This window comes from Dromaius novaehollandiae, chromosome 5, assembly GCF_036370855.1.
Source record: "Dromaius novaehollandiae isolate bDroNov1 chromosome 5, bDroNov1.hap1, whole genome shotgun sequence".
NCBI classification, from domain to species: domain Eukaryota; kingdom Metazoa; phylum Chordata; class Aves; order Casuariiformes; family Dromaiidae; genus Dromaius; species Dromaius novaehollandiae.
Genome location: NC_088102.1, coordinates 62030605 through 62053016, shown reverse-complemented (window position 1 = coordinate 62053016; position 22412 = coordinate 62030605). Strand labels below are relative to the sequence as shown.

At 41.5% G+C, this 22412-nt stretch overlaps 1 protein-coding gene across 8 annotated transcripts in view; it reads right to left on the bottom strand.

Annotated features, from left to right (window-relative positions):
* Window positions 1–22412, bottom strand: part of DENND2B (DENN domain containing 2B) — a 189086-nt gene that overhangs the window by 44605 nt on the left and 122069 nt on the right. For 7 of the 8 annotated variants that reach the window (XM_026104458.2, XM_064513045.1, XM_064513047.1 and 4 more), the window contains 6 exons: window positions 10485–10633; window positions 7791–8006; window positions 4327–4423; window positions 3316–3360; window positions 799–983; window positions 28–137 (listed from right to left, as the gene is read on the bottom strand). In XM_026104458.2, coding sequence (XP_025960243.1) covers window positions 28–137; window positions 799–983; window positions 3316–3360; window positions 4327–4423; window positions 7791–8006; window positions 10485–10633 — 802 coding nt within the window. The remainder of the gene's footprint in view (window positions 1–27; window positions 138–798; window positions 984–3315; window positions 3361–4326; window positions 4424–7790; window positions 8007–10484; window positions 10634–22412) is intronic. The other variant, XM_064513048.1, reaches the window with a different exon arrangement.

Here is a 22412-nt window from a genome sequence, read left to right as displayed (position 1 = left end):
GCAGCAGTGGAGCGCAAGAGAGTTTACCTGTTGTATTCGGAGACAGGGAGCCAGTCCTTGGCATCGGGAAAGCAGAACTGAGGGATAGCCTTGAGTCGCTCCTCTGCTTCACGCATTTGTTTGGTGGGTCTTTCTAGCTGCAGTGGAAAAACTGAGGTTCACTGGGTTGTCCTTAGTGCCAGCCTCACAGCAGCTCTCAGGACCCGGGTTTACTGATGAGCTCTGAGGAGCAAGGACCCATCAGCCTGTTCTTTGTTTGTGCTTAGCAGAAGGAGGCGCGAGCCCGGGCCTGAGGCTTGTAGATGCTAGCACAATAGAAATAATCACTGACAGGTTTTTTTTGCCTGAAATTCCTTTGTTGCACAATGGCCACTTAAAACATAGTCCTATCTCAAATTCCTTTCTGCTGCAAGAGCATGAGAGAAGTGCCATTGCTTAGCAGAAGTCTTTCCATTGACATCAGTGGCTTTTGGCACAAATCCTAATACAGCCAAATTGAGTTAAAAGTGAAATATTTAGAAACTGAATTTAAACACAGTATTTAAACTGTCTACCATCAGGCCAAACTCTCCAGCACTGGGAAAGGCAATTTTGTAAATTAGGAAAGCACTCAATCACCTTCTCTGTGCTCTTCACTTTATACCAGAGCACTTTGGAAAAAATCTGAAAGCTGAATGATCGACTTCATTTAAGAAACAGATTTCTATTAATTTTCCCACTTACTTACTTTATTGATCTTAGCCAAAATGATCTTACAAAGCATTTAGAATAAACAGTACATAAGAATTTTTCTTTTACCTTGGGAAACTGATATGTCACTTCTGGGAGGTAAGTATTTTTAGAGGGCTTCTTTTTCAGTGACACCACCACAAAATACTCAAATAACTCCCGTTCCTGCCATTCAATCAGCTCCAATTCCAGAGTTCGATAGCTTGGAGCTCTTTTCAGCATCGACTGGATGTGCACTAGACGCTGCGTATGAGCTAGCATTTCAAAGAAAACGAAAAGAGAGCTAGATCATTACCTGGGAATGTAATGTATATGTGTAAGCCACAGCCATTCACAGAGAACTTTCAATTTGCCAGTGTATTACTCCACGCATGTTCTCCTCTCAAAAGCAGACCTTCATACTGTAGTCTCCCTCACTAATTCTACCCATAAATCAAAACTCTCTCCAAGTACTGAAGTGATGCAACACCAAGCCACTGAAATCATTTGCAGTTCATAACCGGAACTCTGCCAGAGGTCTGCTTTTTCTTTGCACACAGGGCTAGATTATAAGGCCTTATGTGAGTATGCAAATGCACTAGAGCCCCCAGTGTGGCACACCTCCTTTGGCCTGAGTTGGACCTGGTTTATATTGGAGAAAAACAACTCTATGACCAGCCCACATAGCACAGCCCTGCGCTGACAATCGCTGAAGGTGTACTTCCTCCTCCTCCACAGCACAAGCCCAGTCCCTGCAAGCTGTGAAACGATCTCCAAGGAAGGAAGGGAGAAAGGAGAAAAGAGGTGCAAAATGCCTCCTGCAGAATTGCTTTGCTGGTGCCAGTTCAGCCTGAGGGGCAGATTCAGATTCATGACCACATCCAGTCCTGATCCAAAGATACTCCCCAGTCCAATGACCTGTCCCCAGACCATTCAGGCAGAGTTAGTCAGTCACATCATTACCAGTTCTGGTAGACCAACAAGTAAAAAGAAGCTAAGTGAAAACAGCTGCCTGCATCCTCTTCCCACCTCTTCACAGCAGGATCTCTGTGCAATGGCAGGCAAAATATTAGCAGTGCATGTCAACCCCCTAGGAATGTATTCATTGACACAGCCCATAATTAGCAAAAGGCAGACTGTCCCTTGTGGTAGGGAAATAAGATGTCACAAGCACTTGATCACAGCAGTAATTAATCAACAGAAAGTAGGTGAAACCCCCTTGATGATCAGCTGTCACAGACTGGTTCAACAACGCCAAGATTAACAGTTAACTTGATAACGTACTCCAGGTCTCGGTGTGCCTGCACAGCCAGGGAAGCCAAATCCCAAGAAAACACGTCTGTCCTGCTTTGAGATAGTCCCACACTGCTGGCCAGTGCTTCGTATTTGCAAGAGATAAGAAAAAGCAGCCCATCCCACCCCAACAGCTGGGGGCTGTCAAGCTACATGTGACAACTGGACCTTTGGCTCAGGGTGCCCTGGGAGTATCTATGTAATGGTATGGTCAGACAGGAGCAGGTAGCTGGGGAACTATCAGAATGAGGATCCTCCTTTCCACAACGAGGGAAAAGCTTCCCAGTGCAACCAGAGCACCTTCTCAATAACAAGAGAGGCCAGGCCCTGCCTGTCCTCCTTCATGAGCTACGGGCAAGAGCAACCTCTATATTTTTCGACACAAAGGAAAACAGAACTGAAAGCGCTTTTGGGGTAGTATCTGTCTACAAAGGAAGAATGAGTCTCTTCCTCATGCCTCACCGCCTCACCGTGTAATGTCATTTACAGCTTGTTTTGGGTGAGGTGCTATATGTCTTACTGCCACTTAACCTGAATAATTCTTTTTCCCCTCAAGCAATGTTTTCCAGCAAGTTTTCCCACATGAACAGTAAGCAGGTGACACCTGCAGTAGGTAGATAAGAGCACTTACTCCTCATAATCATAGCTCTGCACTCCTGCTTTTTTTCTCACTTATCAACAACATGATAGATGTGAGGATTTTTTAATAACAAAATCTGCTGTTGCTGCCTTTCTCTTTTTTATTGCTCTGTGTATCAGGACTCTTGACAATGAGGGACTCAATCACTAGCGTGGTTCAAGCAGAGTTTGTGCAGGTGCTGTGCACTGATAAAGGAATTCCTACAATTTGGAGACTGCAGACCTATAAAAGAATATAAGAACTGCTATGCTGGATCAGACCCAGTATCTTGCCTCCAACAGCAGCTAGCAGTAAACACTTAGAGCAGTGAATGAATAAGAAGACAGTACATTTATCCAACTCTATCCCTCTAAGTTTGCACCCAGCAGTCAGTCTGGAAAACACCAGCATCTGTGACATGGCTGACAAAGCAAATCTGTCAAAGGTTCAACTGTTCCTGATTAGGTGACACAGCTGCCAAATCCCTGTCAGAACCTCACAGGTCATTTTGTCCTTGCTTTCCACATTCATGCTCCTGTGTTAGAAACTTTGTGAGCCCTACTGTAATGGAGTTAATATAGTTCAAGGAGGAAAACATAATCCAAGGGCTGGAACAATGTGCAGTAGCAGAAGAAGGTATGTTGACAGGGACTGTGACAGTGGCTGACTAGAAGCACTGAAGACTGATCCCTTACCTTTAAACCTGTCATCTGAGTCACTCTCACTCTCACTGTTTTCATCTGCAAGGGAGATGAAGAGGGATCAGTTAATGCAAAACCAAAGCAAACAAGAATTTGGTTTAGTGCAATGAAAATAGGAAAGAATCATATCTCACACCGAGCCTTGTGATCCTCACGTGTTCTCCCCTGAGTTTTAAAACATACTGAAATAAACAGTTTGAATGACTCTCTTAGATTGTGGTTTCCCTGGAAGACATTTCAATTTTGCTTGAAAATAAGAGCTTTCCTTTGATGAAAGTGCAGTATTCATTCTCCACTGGAGCAAAAAATTGCACTGAACCCTCATCTGTGCTAAACTACAGAGGTGAACGCTCCATTTGGAAAATGAATTTTAACCCTTTCACTTATTTTTCAGACTTCAATTTTTTGAAAGGAAGTTATACAGCACTTGGGAAGTCAAGGGAAGCCTTATGAGCTTTCCCCGGGCAAGGTTTTCAATTGGCAGAACTCACCATGCTGAATGAGAGTAACATGCAAAAAGTTACCTTATGATAAGACAAATTTCTGAGGTGTACTTGCTCTTAAAGCTCCACTGTACTGCTACTACAAACATGGACTGATGTTCTCTCTGGACCCATGCTTTTCCAGAAGCAATCTGAAGCCCGGAATGAATTACGTTCACATGTTCATGCCACGAAAAGGAATGAATGAATTACAGGGTCAAAACTGTGAATTTTGGACAAAACTTACAGATGCAAACTACTGAAAAAGTTAAATAAGTAACAGGCTGGGTGAGTCTTTAGCCAGTCATGGGATTAATAGCATGGATGTTGCTGAGAGATTTGTTTTCTTTTTAGTCCACCCCATTTTCTCCTTTGGCAGACACAAAGCTATCATTGTAAATACGGGAACGTTCTATACAAAGAAGAGCACAGGGTAGATGTAGTGGAGGAAAGAAAGAAATCTGTAGTTAGTGATCCTGTAACATGCAAATGGATTCCCTGAACCTTAATGGTTCTGTCATACCTCGTAGGGATGCTGTCTCAATATTGGACATAGAAAGTTTCTTCAATCGTTTTTTTCCTCTTTTTGCACTATAGATGGAATTGATTCTTTGGACAAGCTGCAAAAGAAGAAAATGCGTCAGAGAAAACAAACACTTTTCTGCTAGGAAACTTTTAAATAATTAATCTATTGAAGCAAAATTTGGCCATGGATAATAGGCCAGCTGTGTTCTCTAACTCCTTTACTATTTCAAAGTGGAGTCCCATCTCTCTTATTTTGGACCTCAGCGACATTTTACATCTTTACCCATGGATATATTTTCAGAAACAGTTAACCAAATCAGAAACCTAAATCCTATTTTCAAACTGACTTAGACATTTGTAATAAATGTGCAATGAAGCTGAGCATTCAGACGCACATTTTGGAAATGTTATCCCTCATTCCCCTCTATGCTGTTGTTTATCTCTTCACTTGCACTGTCTAAACACAGTGATCCATTAGCCATATCCAGCTTTGCCAAACTCCCATGGACCTTAAGATCGTAACAAATTTTGAACACAAGAGTAAAGCATCTGTTAGCAGCTCTCTGAACTGTAATTTTAGTGTGTTCAAATAAGGACAGAAGGAGCTGGTCCTAGCTTTTCACAGCCTTTTCAGGTGCAGAGTAAATCAGCGGCTTTGAATCCAGATTATATCAATTGAGGACCTGGCCCATACGGACTTCTCCTCCCTCCCCCTTCCACCTTGTGCTGTGTTTACTGACCTTCAGAGGTGCTCTATCTGCTTTCTTCAAACTTATCCTGACCTACCAAAGTGTTTCAAAGTCAGCTACTAGTGCCAACTAAAACAGACTTTTAACTTCTGGTAATTATCTTTAAGACCTCCCTCAGCAGGGCTAATCCAGCTAATAACTGTTTATCAAAAAAAAAAAAAAAAAAAGAATCTGAGATGATGGAAAATACAAACCAGATTAATTAGTGTTTAGTGACTTTAACAAGAGGTTGGTATTACTAAGAATTAGTAATTAAACAGAATGTTATTATTTCTGATGAAATAATTCCTGAATATGAAGCAATTAATCTTCATAATGGTCTTATGAGTCAGAAACAGCACATTTCATTCCACAGCAGCTTTCCTCATAGAATTATAGCACAACTTACAAAAGCTGTTTTACCTCAGCTTGAAGAGAGAAATAAACTCAGCAAGAGTAACCAATCTGCCCTAGGCCCAGTAGAAGGTCAAGAAGAGTGCACAGACTGAAACCAAGCCATCCAACCCCTCCGTTTGGTCCACGGTTGAATCATGCTGCCTATATTTTATTAGGAACGGTGTCAGAAACATGTATCCAATTCTGATGGCAAATTTTACAATTAACTGCTCAAATTCTCTTCACACTTACACCAACGTACAGCCACAGCACCTTCTCCATGGTGATGAAAAGAGTCTGACCCAGAACAGTGAGTTTAAAGAGTTAAAATCCTCACTTGTTATCCAGCTTGAAGAGGTATTTTGGGATTTTGCCTCTGCATGCTGACGGAGACATGTGCAACCCATCTCCCGCTGGTGAACAGAGGCTCAGCTGGAAGCTCGCTGCTTGCGGCCATGCCCTGGCTCTGCTCGCTGGGAATCCGCACGCCGCCACAGCAGCGCCGGCGGGAGGAAATCCTGCCTGGCTCCTGCACGGACGCCGGCCCAGAAAGCCCGCGCGTAAGCACAGCCTCAGCCAAGCAGCGCAGGCTGCTGAACAAGGCAGCGGGAAGCAGGGCAAGGGGCTCCACTGTGATTTCTCGCTCCCCTTGGCATGCTGCTTCGCACTTGCTCTGCTTGAGCTGCTTCACCATGAATAAAATACCTGCACTGTGGTGACTAAAGCCCAGGTTTTTAAGGCATTTAGATGATGCTTCACAAAGCACCCGTTATCTTCTCTTCGTGTTTTGCATCTGTGGAGGCCCTGAGTGGATGGGGAGGAATGGGAGTTTCTGAAGTTCAAGCTTTTCTTTTCCTCTAGTAACTAACTTATTTTCTTAATAAAAGCATGAGATTTTCCAGTAATATGTGATTCTGGGAGCTAAAGCTGTCAGAAACATATAAATTAGCATGAGATTTGTGATAAAACTATGAACATTCATATGCTGAAAACATAATTCCATATGAGGAGAATGTCTGTCTCTTAAATCAGACAAAAAATGAAACTTGGGTACAAAATCAATAGCTAAACTTTCCAAGTATTGCACTGAATAGTAAGTTACTCTGTGAATGACTCCATAACTTCTGCCACAGATGTATGCTAATTTGTGCAGTAAGATAATATATTCCAAGAAAATAAAAATATAGTAAATATTAAGGATATATGATTAATTTCCTTCTTTTTTGTTTGCTTCCTGCTTAGACAGAATTTCAGACTAATTGAAAGGGACATAAAAATCTCCCTCAACTCACAGTATTTATAGCCATGTACTTTAAAATATGTCCTCTAGTAAGAACAGGAAAGAGTAAAAATCAGCTTTGTTCACAAGCCAAAAATAAACATATTGGCAGTTCTCTCCCCTCTGTTGCTATTGTACTAGAAGAGGCTTGGGTTTTTTTCACATCCCACTTTGGAAAATTTGAACTCCTTGAAAAATAGAAAATTAATTTTTACTTCAAACCCATCAAGACAACAGGGTTATCGGGTTGGGGCAGGTTGTCAGAAAACAAAAGGAAATATATTGGGTCAATAATAGCTATTTCCCTGAGAACAGCAAAAAAATGAGGAAAAAAAACACTTCAGATGCTGCTGCACAGTATAAATAACTGCTCAGCCATCACCCATTCAAAATTGTCAAGTTAGTTACAAAACAAGGCTCTGGCCAAGGCAGCTTAAAGAAAACTGCTGTAGAAAACAGAGCTGGTTTAAAACCAACTCTGGGCAAAGCTGGCTATCAGGTGTTTGCTACTGCTGGGCCAATGCAGAGTTACCCACTTCTAGAGATGGGATCTCCACACCATGGATGGGTGTAGAAAGGAAAAGTGTCTTGGCTTCCAAGAATTTCTGTTTCTGTTTGGATCTCAATTTTCCTTTTGGAGGCAAAAAAGCTTTCAGTGATGGGTAAAGGCTGTAGAGAAGCTGGCAAGCTCTTTCAGATAGGTGAACTATCCTCAGCATAAGCCTTGTAGCTGAGGCCTTGAAATCAGTTTTATCTTCATCTCTGAGGCCCATAAGTCAAACATAAGGGGCCGCTGAGGACTCAGATTCCTTTAACTTGAATCAGATCCCCTCTATTTTTAATAGGCCCTTGCAATTCCTTTGGGCTGTGGGCAAATGCAGGGATGTAAGCGAGGCTGTTTATTGCGTGGTGGTAACAATCCCCACAGCATAATATTGGTCCCTCTAGGGCCAGTTTAGACAGGTCAGTGAGCTGTTCTGCCCTAGCATTTTAACACTGGTGAAACCCAAGGGGGGACCCCTCCGATGCTTTGCAGGGACAAGATGACCCTGGCAGTACCTTTGGGATCCTCCTGGCCCGGCGTGTAGACAGCAGCTCGCTTGTGGTACTCAGGCTGTCCTCGTTGAGGCTGGAGGGGGAGGAGGGAATGCCAAGCTGTGCCAGCAGCAGCATGTCATCGTGGCTATGCCGCTTGGGTAACCGCGGCAAGCGGTGGCTCTTCCTTTCCGACCAGTTCCCAATGCGTAGAGACTGGCTGCTGGGCTTGGAGGGCAGCTGCAGGAACAAGAACAGCTTGAGCTCTTCCTTCCTCAGCAACATTACAGCAGAAGCAGCTCTTGGTGAGCAAGTGGTGGCTACACAAGGACACCATGCCAGGCAAGCCACTGCTCTAGGGAGTATGCAGGAACAGGGGGTTCAAGGTCAAAATGAAAAGATAAGGGTCAGTATCTAAGACTTTATTTAAGCTTTAAGCTTGCTTTGCTGCGATCTAAGTGAAAGAGAGCAAGCCATTTCCTCCACTTCGCTCTATCTGTTTGCTTGTACACCTAATCGGCCTTCCTGTATCTACCTCAAACATTGTAAGAAGCTGAACCGATATGTCTAGCAAAAAGTACCATTCAGTCAAGCAACGGTTAATTGGCGTTTGCCAATATTCTCTGGCTAGTATTACTAGCCACAAACCTGCAGTAGGAAATGCCTCACTTTTTCTACGTGCAAGATTAATCTATTAAAGGGCATACATATGTTTTTACATATATATATATATACATACATATATATGCGTGTGTATGTACAGGTATATATTTTTTATATATATGCATGTTGTGTATTTTTTTCCCCAGTTGCAGCCATACAACCTGGGATTAAACCTAGGTGTCTCTGTATGTGTGGGTTTTCCATCACAAATACATCGTCATCAATAAAACATTCTTTTTATATCTGAGAACTTCAAAATTGAAACTAACCAAGGGGAAAGGAGAAGACACAATGGGATTCAAACCGACCACAAGCCAATGTTTCTGAGGTCTCTGCTTACCCCAGGTCTGCATGCCAGGAAAATCCGCAGCAGTGTATATTTTAGTGAAAAGAATTCTTTTTGGAGATGACTGTCAAAAGTCTGCTGACCTTCTGATCTCTTCCATCTTGTTTATCACAATCCATGACTGAAAAGTCATGTTGCTAATCCAGCTATGCTGCTAATGCTGGAAAAACTGGGTGATAAACGGTTGCCAAAGCTGCCGTTCTTCAGGAAATGGAGACTTTTCTATTTCTGGTCATTGGAGAATTACCCAGGCCCATAGCTGACTTGCTGCTAGTGTCTCTTTGCTTTATATATCAGCAAAATGACTGTGCAGTTATGGCAGAACCGATGGAAACTCCCGGACGCATTTCAAAAAGAAGCTACCACAATAAAGATAGCCCTGTTGCTAAGATACCAGAGATTATTTATTTACCAGCTAACTCCAGAGAAGTCACTTAAATCTATTTATCTTTTGGTCATCCTGAGTAAAAGGGAGATATCCTCTGCCCTACACTTTTGCTTTAGCAAAAACAGGATCCTGTTGGATCCTCTGGATGCTATTGCAGTGTCTGTTAACACACACACATGCACACAGAGTACAGCCAAAAATAACTGTTGTGTGTGATGTGTCTCTCACTATGAAGTTATCTTCTTTGCTGCAGTTTCTGTTTCTCCTCATTCTGCCTGATTACTCACTTTCCACCTGTTGTTCCCCTTTCAGTAACTTTGCTGAAAATATTCCTGTTTTGTAAATGATGTGCCAGAGGTATACTAAGAATCCTGATCATACTTTTGGCTTTCGGACTGCGCTGCTCACATGCACCCAAACACAATACGTAAATGAAGAAATACTTACTTTTGCTCTAGGTCACTTTACAAGACCACAGTGTAAATTTTTGTGACCTTTTATCCAAGCTGATTCAGTGCAAAATGAAATTCCTCTAAATGAAGTTTTGAATCTCAAAATTATATACCTGATAAATTTATATTTTTCCTTATGAATACAATGATCCCAGAAACAACAAAGAAACGTGACATTTCACAGCTTTCACACAAAACCGGACTGCTCTGGAAATTCACCACAAAATGAAAAGTCTGCCGAGTTCCTGCTCTTTGCTTTATGCTGTCAACAGAGCTTGTGCAGCCTTAGTTAAATGCAGACAGTCAGGTTTTTCTGATTATTTTATCAATTATTTATTTCTGGGCAGGGGGGCATGCTTGGCCTACTCCATCTTACAAGAAAACACGCCACATTACACACCGCACGTTACCGAGTTACCATAGGCCTCACATAACAATACATTCGCAAGATCAAGAAACTGAGTTCTTTCCCTCCTGTCCTTGCTAAAAGTCCAGCTGCAAATTCGGAGGCAATTCACAAAGAGGCTCAATCAAATGAAACAGTTAGGGTCAGATTCAGCTCCCTGAACAACCAGTGGAAGGATTCTGACTAAACACCTCAGGCTGTAACCAGCACTCCTCAGGGCTACGCCAAACAGCAAGCAGCTGCTGCAATGCAGTGCTAGGAATCTGCCTTAGAGCTGCCAAGAGCATTCGCAGCAACAGTTTATGTATTTGACCACACTCTTTTTCTGCTTTTCCCTTCTCATTCAGTACAGCTGCTCTTTCTCCTTTGCCATGATCGATTTTCTTGCAAGGGTTTTAACTAAGCCTCTGCCACAGAATGGAAGGAGCTGTCCTGCCCGGAGCAGCGCCGCCGGTCGCGTTACCTGGGGAGGTGCTGTGTATTTCCTGTCCTGCGGAGTCCACATCCTGTGCAAGGAATCTAGGGAATTCTCCGAGAGCTGATGGGATTTTCGGCCCGCGTGACGGCCTTTCAGCTCCACATCCTCATACGGGTTTTCCTTGGGTGACTCGCCTTCACATTTTTTTTGAAACAAAAACAGACAGGAATGTAAGAATAAAAAAAAAATCATGTGAACCAAGTGAAAGGCTTTTGTAAAAGCTCCTCAGCTTTCAGCATGACTCATGCCTCTAGCTGCAGCTGGAAGTATTTGGACTAGGACTTGGCTATGAGGTCAACAAATTTATTTTTCTTTTTTTTAATAAAATGCAAAGATTTCATAAGACATGCTTCTGAGCATCCACAGCTGTGCATAATTTATTGATAAATAAAAACAAAGACATATAACTACTTTAAAGCATTTCACTAGATTTTATAAATCTATAGCAGCTGCTCACAAGGTGAAACACACAGCAGTAAATAACTGTTCTTACCATACCACCCTTACAGAAGATTAGACAACTTTCATTTGACGCTACCTTCATTTTTCCCTTTCCCTCAGAGAGGAAAAGAAAAACACTTCAAGTCAGCAGTGTCAAGAGAGTAGATCGAGAAATGTAAAGGATGAGGTAACAATTTTTGCGCCAACCAAACTGTGACCTCAAAGTGTTCTTTCAAAGTACATCATGCTTTCTAATTAAGCAGCTATTCCTTTCAATTTGTCTAAAATCAGTAGCTCCCAGAAGGGTGTTCATCTAACTAGTAACATATGGACACTTGAGCAGTTAATCCCTAAATATGAGTTAAATGAAAAAATGTATCTAAAATCAGATTGCAATCTTGGAACTTTTAGTGTTTGAAAACCAGAACCAAATTTTGCAGCTCTAGATCCACAATGTTAGAATTTGTAGATCTACAAATTTTGTAGAGCTAGATTTCACGTACGAGATCTACTATCCTTCAGCAGGCATTTCTACCTAAGGATCAGTGGAACAACTCGCTGTCTTCTCAAAGCTTCTGAATTCACCAAACCTATCACTAAACTAAGAAACATGAAGATGAATGAACATCGGTAAATGGAAAATTGTGTATCCATTTCTTCAGACAGTTCAGCAGCAGCAACTGGCTTATAACTTCAGGTTTGTAAACACAGCTTCATTCCAGTTTTGCATCCATCTAATATAGATAATCATCCCAAAAAACTGACCTACCCAAATTCAAGACTGCAACGTGCAGAAACTTCAAACATGCAGGAAGTTCAAAGCCTCTGAATCAGCTTGCGTTTGTTTTTATCTCTAACGATGACTCTAAAACCCATAGTTTTAGTACAACATATACACCAATTCAAGCTATTAAATATAAATTTTAAAAGAACTCCAGTTGTACTACATATCATATTAATTGAGAATTGATGACAGAAAGGTATAGCATGGTTTATTATTCACAATACAGATGCCAACTGAGGAACAGATATTTCCAGTGAGAGTAAGGCCTGGATTAAAACCTAGTACATTCAACTACCAGTTTTTTGTTCTAGACTGAATGTTTCATTTCCTCTTTAGACACAAGAAAACAGTTTGAGCTTTCTACCTTATTCTTAAGCCTGGAAACATGGGACTGCCCGATTCATTGATTATGGTGATAAAAGCTTTTGCTTAGCAAGTTCACACACTCACATGCTACAAGCATTGAGTAAAAATATAATTTTACTTCAGCAGGGCATCACACTAAGATTTCTAGTCAAATATAAGCCCAAGTGAATGTTTTAACATTGTTTTAATTAGAAAGCCTGGATAACTGCTGCTCTTGAAGAATGTTTGAATTGGCAGCCATAGCTTATTATCTCATCCAGAGGGAATCCGATTCTCGAGGCTGTGCTATCACAGTCAATCCACAGACAGCATGGAAAGATGACCTTCAGGTGCAGGAGGTACTTTGAGGAAAGGCTTTCTGAGGAATGCAATGAACAGGATAAATCTAAAGCAACAAATATTCCTAAACAACATTAAAGCTACAAGAGTCTTGGGAAGACTCTAGAACTGACTGAGTCCTTCTGCAGGAAGAAAATAAAGAAAATAAATAGATAATTGCACACTAATGTTGTTACTTGTAAGCTCTAGAGCTCCAGATAACATAATCATAACAGCAATAAAGAGTAAATGTTGCAAAATGCTTTTATGTACAGCTAATTGGACTGTAGCTAGCATAATAAAATTTCTTGTAAGTCCAAGTCAAGTATAGGTCAAGCAAGCATTTCAGAATGGATTAATAGATTTCAAAATACCCGACTACATTAGACAGTGGTTAAACATATGCTTCCTTGTGAAAAAAAATGTTATTACATTAGTCTGTACAGTATCCAAACTCCTGAGCAGAAACAAGTCCATAATTGAAGAGAAACCTTTTTAAAATGTAAAGTACTTAAAAATTTTAGGTTGAGTCCCTTTCCAAGATTCAATGTAAAACAGAATTGCTTGAACCCAGTTAAATTTAACATTACTAACGTTGACCTGAAATATTAAGTATAGAAACAGGCCCAGAGAAGTCTTGGATGGAGGAAGAGGGAGGAGCAAGGAACCATGCACAGAGGCTGTTTTTCTGACTCAGATTCCCTACCAAAAGAAAGCTCAGGCCAAAATTCCTCTTCAGTGTAACATGGAGGTCAGTGGAGACTCTAAAGGAAGGATTTTAACCCTTTGCCTAGAGCTGTTTGAGTTTTGTCAGAAGATAGATTTACTGTTCAAGAAAAGCTGCTTTATGCAGAATACTACTTTTATTTTTCTCTTTTTTGCTTAAAATCAAATTATTTTAGTTTTTTCATCTTGAAATGATGCCTTGAGATCAAATATGCTTCATTGATTGATTTTTTTTTAAATAACCCGTCCTCTCCCAAATCTCTGATAATGAAATAGTCAGATCAAATTGAAACAACCTGTTTTTTCTGATTTGGTATTTGAACCAAGTTTTTGGTTCAGCCAGAGAACTAAAAGAGATAATTTATTTGCCCAGGTCTTTACCAGTTTTCAAACCTTACATGACCACTATTTTTTAGCATATATGCTCTCACTGGTAGAAGAGACACAAAACACCAGACATGCAAAAAGAGCACTAGTCAGCCCAGCTACACTGGTTACTGGGCGTCAAGAATAAGGACAAGTGACAAGAAACCCAAGATTGCAAGCAAGCTCAAAGAGATGTGTGAGGATACCCTAGACTGCCTGAGAGCAGCATATAACCCCAAATGGCTGCACTGTGGCTCCCCTCTACAGGAACCAAGAACTGGGAGCGAGTGGCCACCGGCCGGTGTGGGTCCTGCACCACAGGGAAGCTCTGGGGAAGGGCAGCAACAGCTGCTGCTGCAGCAGCATAAAAATGAGGAAGATTTCCATATAGTTGGGTTGACTCCAGAGGTTTGCCGCTTTAGTCTCCGCATTTCTCCTCTGTTGGTGTCTCAACACCGTCACTTCTCCTGGTCCCAGAGACCAAGGCAAGGGATGTTCTCAACCTGCAAATTCTAGTGCTTTTGCATTCATTAGGATTTGCTGCAAAAAGAGAACACATTTACAATGAAAGAACAACGAGACTTCCTTGTTCCTTCCATATGTCTGTCTCCCCTGGAAGCCAAAAGGAGAAACACTGTGCAGTACAGAGGTTACGCTTGTCTTAATGAGGCTGATCCAACTACCACACCAGACAGCAGCAGACTATCACTGACTTCAAAGGAAGCTGAATTAGATCCTGGAACACACATGATTACACTCAATATTACCCTTTTGGCAAATACTGTTTCTAATCACCATCCCTGCTTCCAGATCAGTCCTCTTTATAAGCACTTTTGTTTCCCATTCTCTTGAATTCTACGTACCGAACTGCTGAGTTAACACGGGACATTTATCTACAGGACATTTATCTTCAGAAGATCTCACAGGCAATGCAATGATTGGTCCATAGGGGAAAGACAAAAAAAAAGACAAAATAACCAGTGGTCTTTAGAAAAGTCATGAGGAATGCAGTGCCTTGAGCTTACGCATAGATGAATTTCCTCCAGCAGTTGCAATTCCTTGCGCTGTGATGCTCTGCAAGTCAGCCACATCGAGTCCTGAGGCAGCACACAATGTTCCTCTGCTCTGCCTTTCACACGTGGCAAATGGGAAGCAGAGGCACACTCAGCAAGCCTGTCTCACTCCGAGAAAGGAGTGAAAAATAAAATTGAGGGGAAAAAAAAAACCAAACAGACAGACAGTTCTCTATAAATGGCAGAAAGCAGGGAAATGAATCATTTCTTTCTTGATAGGAGAAAGAATTATCAGAGGAACCAAGTAATTCACTGAGTGCTGACTATAACTACTGCCTTCTGCACTACCATGAAATGAACAAAATCAACATCAGATACACAATAAGAGGAAGGGCTAATCATATTTGTCTTAACTTTTGGTGTCTAAATTAGGAGCCAATGCTGACAGAGAGAAGATAGTGTCTCCAGAGAGTGATGCTGAACACGCAGGCTAACAGCCTACAGCTTTCTCCCCTGGCTGCATAGGAAGCCCAGGCTCCTGATCTGTATAGCTAAGTTAGACAACTGAAGTGAGATCGTTTTAGCATCCAACAAATAACCATGTATGTATTTCCTATATGCTACAGCATATACACAAAATATAGGGCAATTACTTTATTTTACACTAATAATGAATTGGGAAACCAAAGCTTCAGCTGCCAACCCAGAACAGGATTAGGAGAAAGCAGCACATACCTCTGGAGGCAGAGGGGGAAAAATAGTGGCAATCCATGGGTAGGAAAAGAGGCACAAAGAGGGGCAACTGAGACTCAATAAGAGACAAGTAGAAGTACCTAAATGAATGCTCTGTAAGTACTTCTGATGCTTGTGGCACCTATCTCCTAAACCTTTTGCAGTGTTTCTGCAACATCAGACACAAGGGGCAACATCAACTCCTTTCCCAGACATAATCCAACTGATACCATATACAAATTCTTGAAGCATCTTTTTCACCCCCTGCCCATGATCTCCACTAAGTTGCAGATACAGTCCAGTTCAGCCAGCTCATGCACATCTAGTGCACACAAGCCCTTGCAGAAGATTAAGACAAAATACAACTGCACACACAGGAAGCAGGCAGAGACAGGTGCTTGGGGAACTCTACTTTTGCTGTCATTGAAGACAAAGCGATGGGAATGAACCTGGGAGTGTTTGCACTGTATGAGGCAATAGCATGGGATTTGCACATTATGCAGATTTACAGTTCCCCTGGCATCTTTGGCCCACTTAAGTCCAAAGAACTGCTCAATGGTGAGATCCAGGTGCATTCTGTGCCTGCATTACTCATTCATTTTATTCATAAAATTACATAAACACAGATCCACACCACCAATGCTGGGGGAAAACTCAGCCATTGGAATGTTTATGAGCATGTTCAGATCAAATGGACAAAAACCACAAAATCTCCACAGTCTCATAAAGTATCTGAACTTAGATCTGTAGCACCTAGATGAGCTCTTTCCACATCAGAGAAGCTGCTTCTGCCTATCTCAGCTGAGGAATTTACCCCAGGAATCTGTAGAGAGAGGAACTACATCAGGATCAAATTACAGCAAAGACACAATGTAGCTGCTTTGAAAAGCTATTTCTGAACAGAAATAAGTTACAGACCATTACCTGCTTATAATCCTATTACCCAGTAGGTCAGATCAGTACCAAGTTCTCAGAGAAGTAGAGCATCTGCAACATGCAGGGCAACAAGTCTCAAATGCAATCAGCCTTTTGAGCCCTGGTCTGAGGAGTTTGTAGTTATAAGACTGTACTTTCTAAACTTTTCCAGCTTTGCTTTGCTGTGTGATCAATAGCAGAAACACTGCAGAGACTTTCAGCTCCCTGCCATCTCTGCAAGGGACTGCAAGAACTTGGATTTGTAATCATAACCAAGCATTAACTGCAGAAGAATAAGCATGCCTGATAAATGAATAAAACATTTCACCAAAGGAAATCATCCCTCTAACACTCAGTCCAAAATCATGTGAATGAAAACAACCGATGAACAACTGTTAGCACAGTACAGAATCTTCATGCCTAAGCTGCTTGAGCTTTACTGAGGTTTAACACCACTGACTTCAGCACAGTCCCTGTGGATTTAGGCTAGGATACAGGAGTGCAGCCTCATGCTCATTTTAATCTCCATTTTACTAACTTACAGGGTTGACTAGAAAACCAGGTCATTAGGCTGGCAGAGACTTTCAAAAGAAGTTGCAGTGGATTATATTGCTGAGAGACGGACTCCATGGAGAAAAATAGGGATCTGAATAAAACCTGGGATGATTATTAGAAATAACTGAAACCCACGTATCTTGATGTAGCAACAAATCATCAGGCTGATCATCAATAGGATGAGACAGCTAAAATATTTGGCCTTTCTTTGACAACACATATGGATACTGTTTCATTTAATGTGCTCTGGCTGCTATTACCCTACACTATCTATTATTAAAATTGTCACAGTTACATTTTCCAAAAATTCTTACGCTTTTTAGACTGAGAAGCAGACTAGAAGACAGGAACATACATTTCCCTGATCACCACCTGCATCATCATTTTGTATGAATCACTCATAGTCTTTGACTAACAGGTTATCTAGAGGCCTACTTACTGGTGAGGGTTTGATTAAAAGCCCAGAGTATCACTTGAAAGAAGGGACTAGCACAGCACTGCTGACAGAAGTGCAATCTCTCCAAGTCTGCTTCAGTTTCACAGCAGTTTGGTAATTCCACTTTCTCCCAGATTTGTAGGACTGTTTTGACGTGAGATGATAATATGACAGATGATGACATGACACAAGATGATAATATGACCGATGATAATGTGGCATGTGATGATGAAATTTTACTGGAAACATCAAGAGCCCCAGGTCTCTCTCTCTAACCCTTTTCCACATTTACTGGAAGAACTTTGCAAATGTTCTAATTTGGAAGCAATGTCAAGCTGAAGCATCTTCCAACTGGATCTCAGTCATCATTTCTGCAGCTCTTGGCACTCATAATGGAGGAGTCAGTAAAAGAACTAAATCATCCATCTGTTACATGATACACAGTATGTCCTGTGTACATCGGAATTCAAAACAACTAACTGGTTTAGGAGAGATGAGGTGCCTTACCAGGATGGATAAAGGGAGCAACACTGTCTTTGAGAACCAGACTCCGCAAGGAAGGTCAAACCACAGACATTCCCTCTGTGCCCAGGAGTTTTTTTGTAAGCCCGCACCTGCCTATTTCAACTGCTCAAGCACCCACCTGGGTTAGCCTGCCCCGACACTCCACCAATAATGCTGATTTGAGACATATTGCTCCGTCTCCCTTCTTATGTGTTTTGATATATTGTGAAATAGCTGAGAGACCCAGCTCTGTCCATCCTTATCAGCTTCTCCTCCGCACTTTGGAAAAGACTGTACTCACCCGAGAACAACCTGTCCCTCACTAGTTTTGAGGAGAGTTGAGCACAGGAAAAGGAGAACATTTTTCTTCCTGCATTTACCTGAAACCCATACACGAATTTTATGGGGATGCAATTCTACTCCAGAAAGTTAACTTTTCTAGGCCTAGTACCCATCTGAGAGGTTAGGGATTTTATAATGATTTAGTTTTCACCCAATTCTCTGGCTATGAAGAGGACCAATGCAAACACAGAACTAGCTGTCCCATTTTAGTGCAGCAAATAACAGATTCTCCCCAAAGTGAAGTGAAATACTCAAGTAGATGAATAAAGGAAAATAGCTAAAGGATTTTGTATAATTAAACTTATTCACTTTGGATGTGAATTGTAACAAGAAGTTTCAACAATATTCCTACAGAAGCACAGTGATTAAGTTGCTATCACCTCTCTACTGTCTCGTAAAGTGCTATAAATATTTGTTAAGAGAGGCATCCACTTATTGAAAGGGCTCAAAATCTCCTAAACATGACTCTGGACAGGTCCAGAGAGCCGGAGGGTACACACGAAGCCCTCCCCAAGAACGCCACCTGCCCCAGGACCACGAATTCCAAGGAGCATTCTGCAAACTCTTTGCAATGGGAGCCGATCAGCATGGTCCCATTCAGAAATTCATCCCAGTTTTAGAGATCCCACAGCCGCACCTCTGGGGGCATTGCTTAACTTTCCAGACTGCTTCAGCTCTAGCTGTCAAAGCAGACACAGTAGCTGTCAGCAGCTGCCTCTTCTTTATCCATCTCAGTTCTTCTGTTTGTCTCCTTTTCTTGCTTCTTCTCCTCCACAGAAGGCCAGATTTTCCACACAATTTAACCATCACCTTTTATTTAAAACCAATCTAAAACAATCTAACTCAGCCGACTGAGAGCTTCGCAGACTCCAGAGGAGCAGCCTGACTGGCTTCATTAATTATTTCTCAACATATATAAATACAACCAGAGCCTTAACTCAAGTTCTGGGTCTGAACACATCTGAGCTGGGGAGAAGTCTGTATCCCCATCAAGCATTTGCTACTGTCTCTGGTCTCCTTAATAGGCCACAGGAAAATTCTCATGGAATTCTCTGTGGAAGCAGAGAGAAGCAGGAAGAAGACGCAACTGAATTCAAAGCCAAACTTTCAAGCTAGCCTCTATCACTACGGATGGTATCAAAACCCCACATCCAAAGGTCTACGCTCTTTTAGATTCCAGAGCTGGACCAGAACTCTACAGCTGAACCTCAGCTTTAAAATAAAAACATTTCAGCTTTCAACTTTGCATAGTAACCACTGCATTCCTTAGAGGAATGAGTTCTTCACAGGAAACTGTGCCATTTGCCTGAACCTTACACCTTTGACTACCCTTCCTCTTGCCCAGGTTATCTGTTCTTCTTTAATAGCTAATCCATCTACCCAGGCAGCTCTCCAGGTTCCCATTCTAGCTGCTGGAGCCTGCTTGAGAGGACCATTTCCTCTGCCAGTGGGTATTTGTTGGACTCCATATCCCACAGTATATTCTAAAATGTCACTTGAAAAGGTATTTTATGAACAAAAGAGCCCCATATTGCTGACTATATCAACTATAGGATTAAGAGAGAGAGAGAGATGGCCTAGTGATCTAAGCACAGCACTGCGACCTGCCACCAAGCAGCTCTAATCCAAGTTTTGATGCCTATTATGCCTCTGGCAAGGCACCCAACTTCTGGCTTATGTCAGTCCTAGCATATGCCAGTGTCCCCCTACTTTGTATTCCTAGCGACTCTGATCCCAGTGAAACACCAATATTTCCACTGGGTAGTAGCAGACACTTATGTTCTTCTTCACTAGAATTTGATGGAGAAGAACGAACTAAAAGATTGATTTCAGCCCTGGAGCTATTCTGGCAAAAGAACTATGTACTGGGAAAGGCCCTAGCAGGCAGCCTGCAAACCGAACTGGAGGAAGGGATAATGCCACCCCAAACTGCAGGGCACTCAAAAGCCCAGGCGTGCAGCCAAGCCAGACGGAGCATGGGTTTGTCCTCTGCAACTATCAGCATGGTGAGCACTTAAGAGAGTTCACAAAGTCAAGTCTGTCTTCTCCCAAAGGAAAAGGAAATCTAATACCAGTCAGGGACTCTAAAGGATTAATTCATTAGTATTGTCTTTTCACTAATTGAGTTATAAGACCACTTTGGACCACTGAAATTTAGAGAGCAGATACCATTCTTGCATGTGAGCCATTCAGATTGAGCAGGAACCTTACCAGTGCACGATCTCTCTGCACTAATACATGTGGCTGAAATAAACCCATTTTTACACTAGCTTTTTTATTCCACCAATAAAGGACTACACCTGCTAAAAGACAAATAATCTAATAAACATACACCAGGGCTATGTGTTAAATTAGTCCTCCCATGTCTTCAAGAATAGCAGAGGAGGAAGAAATCCCACAAATTTTAATTACAGGATTGTTGTTCATAGATCTTCAGAGAGGAAAAGCATTTTAATTGCTTTCCTTTTTCCTGGAAAAAAAGTGTTTTGGAGCAAGGGCTGGGCAGCTATCAGAGCAAAAGGTTCTCGCTTGGACAGGGCAAATGGAGCTGTGCAACATCGAGTTAAACATTCTCAATGTAAGACACAACACACACAGCCCAGCTGAGCAACGGCTCCCTGCAGATCTACGTTGTGTCCTCTTAAAGGAAATTTCCACCTGTTCTAGCTGCTGCACCCAGCACTCTGATGAGTCACAAACAGAGTAAAAGCACTTTCCTCAGCAAAGATGATCTCTTTAGCTGTATTTAATGTCAGAATTGTGAATGCAATTTCTTGTACAAACATGAACTATAATTTACCTGTTTGCTTGTTTTATTAAACATGTTTTTACCAGATTTTCCCAAGTCAAACTTACCACTGTGCCCATAACCTTGCCTTCACTTTATTCTCATTCACCATTTTTTGGTGATGATAAGTGCTTTCTTCTAGATGTCAGGTGAAAAATGTCTCAGAAACATCAGAGATTAAATAACAATATTTAAATATCTCAACTGAATTTAGGGGAACACACTGGGAAACTGAAACCATATGGCACATATGACAGGAAATACCATTGTCCACAAGCACAGCAGAAGCAACTGTCTCAGACATCTCGTAATGGTAAGATAGTTTCTTGAATTCACACAAAGCCAAGCATGGTTTCCCCAACTGTATCCATAAAGCCACATCAATTTTGGTCTGATTAAAGAGCCATTCAAAACCACAAGAAACAAAACAATGTTACGTTTACTATGACTGCCACATTCCTGTGAGTGCTTGTACAGAAGATGAATGAAGTCCACATGGTTCCCTGCACATGGAATACAGCTCTGATTAGTATTAGGAATGTGCACCCCTTCATACTACTGCTTCTTGACTAATGCAGAATGGATCACTATTTTCCAATCCAATATCTGTCCTGAACTTCACATACAGATATTTCATCTATTAAAATGTACAAAAATATTACAAAATTAAACAAAGACTCTTGTTCACAACTTCACTGGACTTCACAGCACAATCGTTTTTGCTTTTAATATACCTTGAGACTCTTTTTAAAGTCATCACTCAAAATAACAAACTACCCACAGTAGCTCATCATCGCTCTCTTCATTAAAGAAGTAAACGCTATAAGGACACAAGGAGAAAGACAAAGGTTTAGTGTGCATATGCATCAGACAAGGAGGTCATGTAGTAGCTTCAAAAACAATTATTTTAGTCCTAGTACTTATGTACACAACATAAACAAGGGAAGGCTGAGAGAATTGAGACTGTTTAGCCTAGAGGGGGCATCTAATTGCTATCTTCCACTACCTAGAAGACTTATGGAAAAGCTGGAGCCAGATTCTTCTTGGAGGTGCACAGTGAAAGGACAAAAGACAATGCTCACAAATAGCAACCTGAGAAATCCTGACTGGATATAGAGCAAAAGTCCTTCATAGTAATATAAAGAAAAAAAATCTTCACAGTGGTGGTTAAGCACCGGAACAGACTGCACAGAGAAACTGTGGAATCACCCTCCTGGGATATTTTGAGAACTCAACCAGACGCAGCCCTGAGAAACTCACCCTCCCTTGAGCAGAGGTTGGGCCAGCTGACTCCAGAGTCCCTTCCAACCTGAACTTTTTGTGATTCTAAGTCTCACACTGAAGTGCTTACTGCAATGCTCAAGATTCACAGACTTTTGGCAGGGGGGCGGGGAGGGGTTATACACTGACTACATTAAAAGTATTAATTCCAGGAAAAAAAAGCTTTATTAAATCTATTACTAGAGTGACAATGATCGAGCTACCTAAAAGCATTTAGGTAAGCAGGAAATTCAGTTATAGACCAAAAAACCCCCACCACATCTAGGACAATTATTTGCGTAGAAAACCCAAAGCAGAAATGACAAAGTCCTTTCTAGCTTTGAAACAGCATGTAAATCTATCAAAT